Source organism: Manduca sexta, chromosome 27 (genome assembly GCF_014839805.1).
Source record: "Manduca sexta isolate Smith_Timp_Sample1 chromosome 27, JHU_Msex_v1.0, whole genome shotgun sequence".
NCBI lineage: Eukaryota > Metazoa > Arthropoda > Insecta > Lepidoptera > Sphingidae > Manduca > Manduca sexta.
Genome location: NC_051141.1, coordinates 17,413,181 through 17,426,953, shown reverse-complemented (window position 1 = coordinate 17,426,953; position 13,773 = coordinate 17,413,181). Strand labels below are relative to the sequence as shown.

The 13,773-nt window shown below is 35.9% G+C and overlaps 2 protein-coding genes across 2 annotated transcripts in view; one reads left to right on the top strand and one right to left on the bottom strand.

The window, feature by feature from the left end:
- Positions 1-5,213, bottom strand: part of LOC115447434 (pyruvate dehydrogenase phosphatase regulatory subunit, mitochondrial) — an 81,228-nt gene extending 76,015 nt beyond the window's left edge. Inside the window, exons 1-2 of the mRNA XM_030174469.2 lie at positions 4,856-5,213; positions 4,236-4,448 (exon numbers count right to left, since the gene is read on the bottom strand). Of these exons, the coding sequence (XP_030030329.1) occupies positions 4,236-4,448; positions 4,856-5,103 (461 nt within the window). The 5' untranslated portion in view covers positions 5,104-5,213. The remainder of the gene's footprint in view (positions 1-4,235; positions 4,449-4,855) is intronic.
- Positions 5,214-7,130: 1,917 nt separating this feature from the next.
- LOC115447441 (enkurin) lies at positions 7,131-12,056 on the top strand. Its single transcript, XM_030174483.2, has 4 exons — positions 7,131-7,315; positions 8,075-8,365; positions 8,486-8,702; positions 11,835-12,056. Exons 1-4 carry the CDS (start codon positions 7,230-7,232, stop codon positions 12,003-12,005), a joined length of 765 nt encoding a protein of 254 aa, XP_030030343.1. The 5' UTR covers positions 7,131-7,229; the 3' UTR covers positions 12,006-12,056.
- Positions 12,057-13,773: the final 1,717 nt, after the last annotated feature.

Here is a 13,773-nt window from a genome sequence, read left to right as displayed (position 1 = left end):
ATAAACTCTTTTAGCGTTTGAAATACGTCTTCGCCGCGAGTAGTAGTAGGCAAAGACTTGCAGAACAAATATTCCTCCTTTACATCATCATCTTTAATGTATCGTGTAAACACCAATAATTGTGAACACGAAGCAACATCTGTGGACTCGTCCAACTGCAGCGCAAACATAGGACTATCCTTTATTTCCAGAAATAACGGTTGCTAGAATATCGGCACTCATTTCACATATGCGACTTTGAATAGTAGTGTTTGAGAGTGAGATTTGTTTAATCTTAGCTACATGTTGCTCACCAATAACAAGTGCTACTGCATCTAACAAGCAAGGTTTGATGAGGTCCTCTCCTATAGTGTGTGGTTTTTTATTACGTGCGATGCGATAAGCAATTTTGTATGAAGCTTGAAGGCATGATTCATTTGCTTTCTGTATATTGCCTGTAGAATCCATGCGGGAAGACTTCAGAATCCTCTCCTTTTTCTTAAAAAAATCTATATTTTTATCTGCGAACTCCTTGTGAACTTTAGCAAAATGTTCTTTTAATTTGCTCGGTTTCATGCTTTCTGGATTAAGCACTTTATTACATAAAACACACTGAGGCTTTTCTATATTTTTGTCTACGATGCTTGTGAAACCCCATTGTAGAAATGCTTCTTTATAAGTGCGCTTTTTGCCAGATGAAGTAGAAGCCATGTCAAAAACACCTGTAGGTACCTAAAACAAAAATCAACTAATACATACCTACGTAAACAAATCACTCGTGACAATATTAACGTGACGATATTAACAAACACTGCTTACCTTTGAATTTAAACAATTCAAAAATACGATTTCTGCAATGCGCGGCGGAACAAATAAAATGCGTGTTCTTCCTAAGCTTAGGTAAACAAAATGAACATCGCCGCCTGTCCGGCCCGCCGCTAGTCATGCTTCACCCCTCCCACACCGCAGCTCACCCGCCGCCGTCGCCATCAGCCGCGCGCATGAGAGCGCCGTGCTACCGTTTACCGTACTATTATTTTGTTTATTGCTATTTTAATACTATTTCGTGCCATCCCGTGTTACCCCCTTAGAATCTCCGTTTTACCCCTGCGGGGGTAATTACCCCCAGGTTAGGAACCACTGTTCTAGATCATTGCAGCCGCCCGCTACCCCCCACATCCACCCTTTAATCTGGGCAAGTGCGTCATCGCTCTGTCGTCACTCGCACCGGTTGCACTCTGTACATTAGAAGAGGACGCGCGCCGAACGTTCTAGAACGTTGCAAATGCCAAACGACCACCCTGCTCATACCCGACCGCCCTCCTGCCACCCTGATCTGGAAACCTAGATATGGCTATATAAATTATTCAACCCGCGCATGGAAAATTCTAGACTGCAGTATTGATTTTCGAGGATCGGCCGGTAACGCAATATTATAACCCCTTCCTTCATCCTATAGGTGGTCAAGGTATTGGCAGACCCTTTGTATTATGATGTCATACAATTATGATGCAATGAGTCGGCACGGCGTTCAATTATAAAACAATTTATTTCAGGTAGTGACATGTTGCCATGGTTATAATCTGATAAGTGTACCGAGGCATTTCTCGAAGCTTCCTTAAAAGCTTGCAACAGTAAAAGGAATAAATAACACGAGCTCATTGAGATTTTGCGGTCGTACGGGATGCAATTATTGCGGTGGTTGGTAGGGATTATTTTCATCAATTTTTGATACTGGTATGATAAAAGCAAACTGAGGAGCAATATGCTCGAAGTAAGGACTACTCGTACTTACATAAACAGTATCTTAGTAATTAGATAATTGCGTAGTGTTATGAATGGTATAACATTACGCAATTCTCCCTGAGACATTAGTTGTGAATTTCTATAATGATCGATAATACGTATTTACCCACTCCCTTTAAAGCGTTCCCATAACTGGAGTACAATATTGCATCCCCCTGCTTGGCAGCAGTGTAGACGTCGACCTAGACCGAGTGTCAAATAAGAGCTGCGACCCAGTACTCCATCGGCAAAGCTGGCACGAAGCCAACTCGACGTAAATGACGTGTTTTTAAAATCGAACAACGACAAAGACGTCACAGCCGGGACGTCATTGCTGACTCAATAAGTTGCCATGTAACCTTGACATATCTATCAAATGAGATCTAGATTATAGAATGTTTCCCTAAGCCAGTCAATGGGCGACGCTGACCACCTAGATAATCATAATAAAGCCCCCCCCCCCTCCCCCGCGCGTTTTTACCAGTTCTCCAAAAACTAGTAATAATTATATAGTATTGTACAGAAACAAAGGGTACAATATGAAACTATAAGCTTTATAAGTATATACCTAATGTCCGAGGGGTGATTTCAGACCCCACGTTTGCTTTGTGCAGACAGCAGCTATAATAAGATAGGTCCAACAGACTGTCTGGAATGGGGTGCTTATTGATTTTAGGGTGTTGCTAGGATACAAATTCGACGCACATCCTTTGATGGCAGAAAATTTAATCTTTTATGCGAAAACATTATTCAATAGACTTCTACACGAGTAAACATGGGGCACGATACTTATTGGTCGCAAGAGAGTATAATGAAGTTCTCCTCATAAGAGTGTCATAAATTATTGTTTAAATTACAGTTTACTTGAGTTTTCTATATTTAAATCTTACGTCAATGATATTAAGTTTGATCAAATAAAAAACAAGCAATCGACAGTTATAATCTGTGGTATTTTTTTGACACCTTCTTCAGTCTGTGGTAGTGTTATTTACTAAGCATTTTGGCGCGAATTTCAAAATTGGCGCGCTGAGTAAACCGCCTACTAACAAAGGTATGATTTCTTTTAAAACATAATATAATTCTTTTGTGTTCGTGATATATCATTTTTAATTAAATCTTAGAACGTTGTAGATACTAAACTATCATTCTGAATTATTAAGCTAGGCATTAAAATAGATGAATAGAAAGGAAGGGAAAAGACCTTGTGAATTCATATAAATAATTTAATCAGGTCATCTAGAAAGCTCTAACAAAGCGCATGCGATTGGAAGTCAGCAGTATCGACTTCATAGTTCATGACCAATGCATAAGATATCAGAAATGACTTTTAGCGGCCTCATATTATTTACTTAGCAATGCAAACCATTTTGTGTAGACTTTTTAAATGTCATTCTTAAAGCCTACAGTATTGATGATTACATATCATTACATACGTTATGTTTACCTAAACATTATACGAGACTGATAACGAAAATATGCATTTCAATTTGCCATAGACAGGTCATCCAGGTATGACCTACAGGTAAAATAGCGCGCCCGCGAGAGCTGTACTGCAATATTGATTTCCGGGCCCCATCCGCATTGCGGTAGTAGGCTATAGGTACGGAGGAAGCTGTACGTACGGTGTATTTTCCTAGAATATGTGTATGCGTTTAATCCGCCCTGTTCCGAGAAAGTTCTATAACTGAGTTCTATAGCATGCATGAAGCAGTACAGGGAGTACTGCTTATATTTTTACATCACCAATCTTTTCACAGAACCAGTAATGTCCGACTTAAACAATTTTTTATGAATAAATACTTTGCTTATCTAAGGGGGAAATACAATGTTAATGAACTTTTCATATATAAAAAGGGCAATGCTTTTGTGGGCTTATGGAGATTGGACAACCAATACACATGAATGGCAAATTTGAATAACAACACGCAGATTATGAACAGTGACTTATTTGCAGATGGTATTTTATATGTCCAATTCATATTCATATGTTTGAACATGTGATGCAATGAGTATTGTAATACAAAGTATTTAGGTTTAATTTCACATAGCTAATCGCCGCTGAGTATTCAACATTCAACAGACAAAATCAGAGCTGTCTGTCAAATGTCACATTGTGAATTGAATTTTAAAGGACCAAGGGCATTTGTAAATTTTTATTTGATACCAAATGGAGAAATGGGATTATAATACTTTAGCAAAATAATTACTTTATATTTGTCCTTAAGTTAAGCCGTTGGATGCTGACCCTAATCTCTTTGCAACTTTTTTCACAACATTAAAAGGGCATGCTTTGTCATCTTTAATATTCCTTTGACAAAATAATAAGTTTCCCCCAAATGTTCAAATTGTAATCACTGAATTATGTGATTTTATTAAAATATATAAATACGTAGTGAATATACATAAAACATTGAATGTAATTTATTAGATTCCATACAAGACACTATGACTAGACTTCAGATAATACTTACATGGACTGGCTCTTCATTCTCCTGTAGACTGTCATCCTGTCTCTGGTTCTGGCAAGGAGTAGGGAGCCGCACTGCTTCCATCCTGTAGCACGACCTTTGGCCTCCAACTCTTTGAGCAGCCTTATTGAAGACTGTGTCAGCCTCACTTGTGCTAGGGTTGGTTTGAAGGCACCAACCAGGCCTGATGAGTGCCATCGACTCCCAGCACCAACCCTGATGAACATACCATACTATTGTTTACTTACATTTCAAAGTTAGTTCATAGTGATGCATATAGGTATAAGAATGTTGATAATAAATCCTCATGGTAATTAAAGGTGGTTCTAGAATCTAGATAGTCTTGTATATATTTGTATATTTAGACATAGACATAGAATAAGTTTAAACAATAATGATGTTACAATTTACATTGGATATAAACAAATTATGAACTCGTATTTTTATACAGAGGGTGTGTCTTATTCGAATATTACTATTTAAAATAAAAATTATGTTCATAATATCTATTTTCCAAATAAAAAAATCTGCTCTATGTAGCAAACTGAATATTGTTTTGTCCAGTTCACTTCAATCGTCGCACCAACGTAATAGCAGTTTGTACAACTGCTAAAAATACTTACTTCTCCTTTTCTATAAGAATAGTCTGGCCGCCCCATCCTCGCTGGGCAAGGTGGTACGCCACTGCCGCCCCCGTGACCCCGCCACCACATATCACTACCTTAGCCTTTGCTGGAAGGGCAGACAGACACCCTTCCAACCGTTCCTCATGATTAAGTGTATCTAGCCTAGCAGAAAAGCTCCTGCACAGGACATAGGCACCTCTATAAGCCTTATATCTTTGCATTCCGCCACGAAATTTTAACATCATCTTTCTCTTAGCATATATTATACAACAGAATAAATATGAACATAAATAAAATCGGCGAAGATATCTGAAAATCTAAAAATACTGCATCGGTTCTGTCAAGTAGTTCGACCTCTTTGACAGACAAATTAACAGCTGATGATTGTCATTTGACACTCGTTACAGTCGTGGATACAAGTCTTTTTATCAGGTTCATTTTATCCCCGACGGCATAAAAAGACGTTGTGAAACGATAACCCCCTTCATGCCACTAGGAAATGGAACGTAGCCGATGTAATTTTCTCAGCAACCTGTGGATATTGCTAACGTAGTATTGGCACGGTTTTGCACCAATAGAAAAGCTGCATACATAGGTTTACAGATTTTGAAGCTGCTCAACAGCTGTAAAGGGTTAAGGAGAACCAACTTATATGAGGGTCAAGTTGAGAGTGTCCCGCGGTAAACAACAATTTACAATTCAAAAACTTACCACAATAGCGTTATTCTAGCAAGGGGGTATTACATTAATTTAACAGATGGAGGGAACAGTGCTGAGTTGACATATTTCATATATAAAATCTCAATTATTTCTATAGTACAAATAATTTAGTTAGTATAAATTATAAAACTGCTGTAAGATAATGGGGAGACTGATTTAGTTTTTAAAAACTTTTTCGTTATTTCATAGTCTCTACTTTTGTTAAACTTAAAAATAGTTAATTGGTAAAGTTTATGGATGGAAATTTTTCAAGTGGGCGAAAAATAAAAACAATACTTATTTGTTGCAACCTTTGTATTGTGTTCGACTAACATTATATATAATTAAACTTAATTTTTATATATTATTTGTTCTATAGGGTCATTTTAACATTGCATTATTGTGAATGTGTCGTGTACGTGAGTGTATTTCTGACTGGAAGTGTGATGTTGCTGCTGTAACGAATTCTCTTATATTAGTAGTTGCATTAGGGCGTGTAAAACAATACGATCCTTTTTTAATATTTACCTATATTATTTTTTTTACTTTTATAATAATTAACTTCATAATTGATACAAACACAAATGTTAATGTATCGAATATACCTATGTTTAAAATTTACCCACTTGCCGCCGTGGCGCCAAACTAATTAGACGCTTTTGACGGACAATTTTTCATACACAGAGATGGTTCTCATCAGAAACCAATAAACTAGGTTCTCGTTGCCTCTACCCTCAATATCAACGACAGAAGCAACAGGTGTTCTAAAATGACAGCAAGTTTACGTCCAGAAATCGAGCTAATTCAGGGTTGCCAGCTTTGGTTGCCAGATTAGGCGATTTCTAGGCATTTACGCTACCGCGGTGGCCGAAAATTGTGATTGGCAACCGGTCGCCATAAAACTAATACGAACGGCGACCAGTCGCCATTTAGATTATCTCGAAAGACTCGCATAAGTGTTATTTTTTAAGTCATTTTCTAAGCTTTATAAGCGATAAAAATTATACACACATCATCTTTCATTTGATAAATTGAAAAATTCTTTGCTCCTCACCTTTTTGCAGGTTTGGGCGACTTTATGCCACTCTAAATTATTGTAGACCGTAATCCACTACATTACACAAATAAATTGAGAATGTAGATTATTTTTTTAATTGCTCCTTTCCGGTTCGCATTTTAGACACATGGAGGTTGTATGTTAAAATTAATTACTTACAACAATATAAAGATAGCGAATCTAGTTGTATTCCATTACCTTTGAACGACATAAAATAGGCATACCTAATCAGGTACGTCAACAAGTTATAAGTAGTTCGGGAGTTGACCAAAAATTGCAAAATTGTGTAATCACGTTATAGATGATAAGAATACTTAGTTAACGGAAATATTTAAATTGGCGCTTTAGATATCTATATATTTTTTTAAATACTTTACGTATGTTATTTACTTAAGTTAAGACTTGTATCAAAGAGAATTATAATATAATAAAATTCTCCATATGCATTATAATTCTCTTTGTGAAAAATAGTCGACTGATGCTGGCCAAAGAGGCTAAAAAATCCTTATTGATCGGAGAGAGGGATACTGTCTCCTTGGCAACGTCACCATAGTAACAAAGAAAGGAAACTGCAAGGGAAATTTTTATACAAGTTTACATTTTAGTTTAGAGAATATGTCTTTGGTAGAGATAGTTCATCACGACGAAGTCATTTACACGATTCTAGATAAACCTCCTCCAGAACCCCCTAAGACACCCAGGTACATCACGAACTATTATATCACATACAAATTTAGCACCCTGGGGCCTTATTCTCTATCCCGCACGTTATTTTGACAGTGCGTAACAAGCACTTAACACAACGCATCATGTTTAGGACTATAGAAATTTGGCTTACAGAATACCATTCCACGCACATTTCTCGAAGATAACATGACACGGCCGCGTTACGCGTTTACACTATCATACAGAATAAGGGCCCTGGTAGTTTATGATCGCCTAGTAACTACAAAAATGAAAATAAATTTTAGTCGCTAACACGTAGGTAGGTACATAGGTCGTTATATTATGATCTACCACGAAAATAGTATCTTACACCGCAGTCGACTTCAAGAATATGGATATAATATTAAATAAGTCTTGAAATGCCCGGAAATAAGTCCAATGAATATCGCGTCTTTTGCTTTTTTGTTTAATTTTATTTACGAAGCTTGGTCGTAATTTTACTCTAAAGTAATGTTATATTATCTAAAATTTCCAGGTCTTTTACCCTTAAAGTTTATAGTAGGTATAGTTTATACCCATAAATACTTATATGATTAACGTGTAAGGAGTAAACTTATTGCACATCTCAGTAATATTACTATATTGAAAAATTATTCACTTACAGTCACCATGTCAATCGATTTTATTGGCGTTATTGGAATACTTACCTGAACCCAGCATTTGTCATAATAGGAACTATTCATAGGTCAATTATTACAAACTTATATTACTATTTAATAAATGCTCTGCATTAGGTACGAATCGAAACTAGAGAAAGAATTAAAAGAAGCCAAGAGACCACAACTGCACCGCACGTTTGGGTACGCAGAAACTCCTTTGCATCCGCCCGATAAATTTCTCAAGAAAGGCAAAGGAATAGGGCAGCCGATCAAAGAGTCCGACCACAAATGTTATGTAACTGGCAAACTACCGCCCGTGCCGAAGAGACCACCGCCGGGAAAGAGGCCGGAGAAACCGAAGGTTAACTTTCGAGTAGTGAATATCAAGAAGGCGATAAAGACTAAAGGGAAACCTGTGGAGCCAAGGTATTAGTTGTTTTTTTGTTACAGCACACCACTCTTTTGTGTTTTGACAAACGCCGTGCACGTTTTATGTAGTGCATAAATAATTATTAAATGATTTGTTCGTATCTCAATCTCCCATAGACTAGTAGACACAAGGGATGGCCATACAAAGAAGATCAAAGGATCTGGTGAAGTCCCAGAATATTGTCTCAGGCCCGACTTTGGACAGATGCCGGCGTACCTGGTAAACAGGAATAGAAAGATTCATAAAGCGCTAGAGAAGATGCGCATAGCAGAAGAAAACAAGGAGAGTCTGTGCAAGATGATTTCAGAGCAGGAGCGGCAGAAACTTCTAGACGTACGTATTTTTGTCCATTCGTGGCTTGGAAATTTGCTTTTTTTTATTATGATCTCTTTTCGAATCTACTTATAAGAACTTTTCCATTTATTTAAAGGGCTTAGGATTTTACGGGTACTTCCACTGATATAATTTGATCTTTATCAACTTCAGGCAACAACTCGAGATTCAAATCCGACTTCGATATTTGTATCATTGCTAAGAATTTATTTATTGCTTCCTACTCTCCATTCCGTATTTGGTTTATTGGTATTTTTATACCATTACTCTAAGGCCCTCCACGGTTCGCTGAATTCCAATAACACGTATATCATACCTTATATTACAAATTCCGTTCTAAGCATCTTCACGATAATCCATTGTGCCGTCTGGGTGAGTATTGAAATCTATAAATGTGTTTACTACAATAGATATTGCTTTGTAAAAGGATCAATCATTGAGTGTTGGAAGAATTTATAACTTATAAGCGACTTGTTGCAGCATTTTGAAATTTCAACTATTAATATATCCTTAATAATCGTGTTCCATGACCAATTCTTCCCGAAAATATGTGTAGATGACAATGACAGAGGGGGATAGTTTTTAAAAGAGAACCCGCAACAATATATAGATATTAATAATATGCATAAAAGCGATCGGCAAATCGTCCATAATTTACGAAAGGGAGGCCGGCAGGAATCGGGTTATGTGGACTTTTCGCCATTGGTACATAACTCATTAAAAACGAGAGGTTTAAAGTATCGATGTAAAAATAGCATATCTGCGTATTATACGTTTAGGTTTCTATTTTAAAGATATTATAATAACGCCATATTTTTATTAGCGGCTTTACACCTATGTAAAAATTAGGTATGCCTGATGCAGACTTCTAAAATCGTACCTACCCACCCACCTATTACGTTTAAAGATATAAATTTAACATAAAAATGGGTGTAAGAAGCTGTAATTAAAATATAGTAATATAAGCCAGCGAGGACTTTCTGTAGACAGCAGAGGAATTATTAGACCAAATATTGTTTTTTTTTTATTTCCAAGGGTTTAGACAGCGGTTTCAACGAAATCTACCTATTGACTTGATTTTATTCCGACATTTAAAAAAAATCATCGTCATATTTCAACCAAAATATTAATTAATTATACACTTAAATGATCCTCTTGAATCTTTTGGTAGTTTTTGAGTTTATCGCGCTCACACAGAGGCTTATTAAACCCAATTTCATAAAAATCTTGTCTTGAATGAATTTCATAATTATTTTAAGGATCCATGAGAGAAAGTAATGCACTTACTTCTGTTATGTACTTACCTATTATACGTATTGCAAAGTATGAAAGGCCGCGGCCCGGGCACAGCGAAGTTGTTAATTTATTATACTATGTACCTGTGTAACTGAGTGCAGACAGCTCGGATGCCCTGCGCATGTTCTGAACCTGGATTTATTGATTCTAGCTTCCGATAGGGCCTGGGCATCAATTTATATGTACACCTTCGTTACTACGTATGAAATTTTATTTGACACGACTATTTGCTATACGTTGCGATTTTTTGTCGCAAAAAACTTGAAATTCACAAATTAAATAATAAAATAATATCAATAATTACTTACATAGAACATACTTGCTTTATAATGAGTAGTGAAATGACTAATTTTGTACACAGTTTGAATTGGCCAGTTTGACTAGTATCTCACTTTTTTTTTCATATTATCGTGACAGGAATCGTAATAGATACTTACATACTCACTTATTTTAGATACAGTCATATTCAACATATTTTTATATCGACCAGAAAAAAAATGGCATTTCGAGCCGCAATGCAAAATGGAAATTGGCCTACTTAGGTGAATTAATTAAAATTCATGTTTTATTTATTATATAAGAAAATTTTCATAATTAGCTGAATGGCTTTATTCCATAGCCCTAGGAGAAGGTGGAGTGGATTCGTAGTTATTAAATTAGATTTTTGTTTCCAGGATAAACAAGTAATTTTGTTTGTTAAATATTATTTAAATAAGTTGATGAAATTTGAAAAATTTACTAAGGTACACTTCGTAAGAGGTAATTTCGTACATTAAATATTTGGATATTTGTTAGAATAAACACAGCAATCGCTGAAAACATTTGATTTAAATTTGCTCGACTGTTAAAATATATGCTGGATTAATATATACTATTATTTATCTCGGAAAATTCCACAATACGTCTTTTGACCCAAAGAAGCTCTGTATCTCCGAGGACGGAAACCAACTTCTTTCTTATTGTATTTAAGTGTCATATTTGAATAAAAACATATCTATATTACAAAGTAGGGCCACATTATATTGTGTTAAACATTTTCAAGGCACGAATGCGTCCCCTGCCTGTGCGCAAATGCATCCGAAATACATTTTTTACCTTTAAATTTTTAACAACTATGTTCTAAAGAAAATTATAATTATTCATCCTACAAGAGGTTGTTTGTCTGCTAGCGCACATTTAAAAATCGAATGTTGTTGACAGGAAAATATTGTCTTACTAATTTAATAGGTTGGGCTGCATTAGTTCTATATTATTCACATTTCCTTAAACCATGCTGTATTTTGTAACTTGTATTTTAAATAAAATTTTAATGTTTTATTTTTCGTATAATACATTTGAAATAGTATTTTACTCTGGCGTTTGTTTTAATTCAGTTATGGAAATCAATCCTTATTCAGTGTCATCTCTCTAAGTGTCTTGGAGCGTCTATATGTCGTTGATAAAAATACTAATTTTATTTATTTCTTCGTTTAAAATACAGACTAAATGCGCATACAGTATTTTCTAGTGACACCCACCCAACTAAGCTACGCTTGTATCTTGGGCACTTTAATAAATATTGCAATATAAGTAATTGGCCGCAAGCAGAAAATAATGTACAAGTAACTGGATCGTTATATTAAACTACTCCCATGCACCATTATTTAAACAATGAATAAGATAATTTTGATTCCGTTTGGACCTTAATAGTGCATACAAAGAAATTATCTTTTTGGTCCTCTGAAATTTGAGATGAATGGATAGAGATGATAGATATGTACGAATCCGCTGCTGGTATAGTATGGAATCTATTGCCATAGAAGTGACAATAACCTTTAAATGTTTGATTCATTGCAGGACTTGAAGTACAACTGGCAACTGATGCAGAAAGCGTTCCTTCAACTGCCGATGCTCACGGACACCATTCCTAAAATTCTCAGAAAAACCAAAATGGAGCAAGAGTTACGACAGCTTGAGAAGGACATAGCCTTAGTCGAGAGCAACCCTTACATTTACATTTATGAATAAGCTGATGCTGAAGCATTAATGAATCTGATTAAATTTAAATTGTGTGTGAAATTGGTTTTTTACTTTTATGCAAATATTCTCTTGAATTTATATAAATCCTGGGATTCTGACTATCGTCTTCCTACGATTCGTTTTGTTTCCAGAGTAGGTGTGATTTCATTTAATATCTATGATGAAAAGCGTTACTACAATTATTTTTGTTAATTATATTCCTTATGAACTCTTTCTTGAGATTGATGATTACTCGGGATACATATACACTAGTTCTATTTGGGAAAGAAATAATGACAATGGACCTGATATCTATTATACTAGTACGCGACCTCAGTTTAATACACTTACCCCCTTATTCATAGACGTTATTTATCTAAGCTCTATCTTTGCTGTGATAACAAGTCTGTTTCTCAGTGCTGACGCCATGGCAGCCTTAGTAGTGCGTAAACATATGGTCGTTGTGATGGGCTAATATTGAGATACAACTTGAATCTGGTTAGCTGTCAGATTATCAAAACTGAACAAACAGCAAGCTCAGATAAACAAAGTTGAGGAACACATTTGTTATCACAGCAATGCTCCGTCCTTAGATAAATAACGTTTATGAATAAGGGGGTTAGTATCTAGTTATGACATACGAATTAAAGGCTAGAATCTTCAATGCTTAGATGTATGTCGGAAAAGTACGGCTCTGCTGGCTTTTGGTGTTCTTCACATCAGTTCAATGTGGTTATTTTTATAGATATATGTACTGCCTTTATTTTCAATTTACCATTTTTATATACCTACGTACAAGGTACTTTTTGGTAGACCATGTGATGCTACAAAATAATATATTCAGTAAGTAAAGCATCTTTACAGCTTAATTTAATATTAAAATTCCGATAAACATGGGTCAGGTCTCGGGTCCTCTGTGCCTTCCAACTATCCTGAGAGCTCCTTCTCCTCTTCCTTCCAGAGGGAGAAATCTCTATCCTCATCGTTCTTCCTCCCGGACCCCGCGACCGGACAGCCGTGGGTCGCCAGCGTACCGTTCGCTGGCACCCTCAGTAATAACGGTAGGGCTCACTAAATTCCTAGGGACTGCCGTGGTTGCGTACCTGGGGATCGCCTGTACCTCATTAACAGGGCACCCCCGGTGATAACCACGATAACTCTCCAAAAAAAAAACCAGGGCCGTCTGTACCATAGGCCGCCTAAGATCTTTAATATATATTTCCTAATAGTGTTATAGATTAGTGCCATAGGCGTTTTTCGGTAGAGGTTATCACTTTAAATTCTTGATTGCAGGTATTTTTTCAAAAGCAGGAATGAATAAAAACACATTTTGGTTATGAAATAACATTTTATTCTTCACAAATGTTCACAAAATATCTTATGCTGAATAGCTACGTTAACCTAATTGACTAGATTCAATGGTTTCACATCAAAGAGCACAACAAGGGCGGATTTGAATTCCAAACATCATCCCAAATTTAGTCAACCCGCGTCTGTTCCTTAAAAATCCGCTCTAGTTTACTATTTGAAAGCTCATGATATTCACTATTTGAAATCATCAGATATGTCTATTGTGTTAATACATATTTTGGCAACTAACTTGTTTTACAATAGCCAAACGATTTTGGTATTCCATAATGGAAGTTTTAAACACTACGTTCAGTACTTTGAGATTAAATATAAATTAATATTATAATAAATAATACTGATTAGATATCTAGATTAGCAGAGATTTCGTATCAAACTGTCTACTTATTTCGTTGGTTTCAACCACCGC

Bases quoted from the DNA above. Each gene is read 5' to 3' on its own strand.
- LOC115447441 (XM_030174483.2), top strand. From the start codon at position 7,230: ATGTCTTTGGTAGAGATAGTTCATCACGACGAAGTCATTTACACGATT. The intron at 8,366-8,485 runs GTATTAGTTGTT...AATCTCCCATAG, and splicing joins GGGAAACCTGTGGAGCCAAG to ACTAGTAGACACAAGGGATG. The intron at 8,703-11,834 runs GTACGTATTTTT...GATTCATTGCAG, and splicing joins AGCGGCAGAAACTTCTAGAC to GACTTGAAGTACAACTGGCA.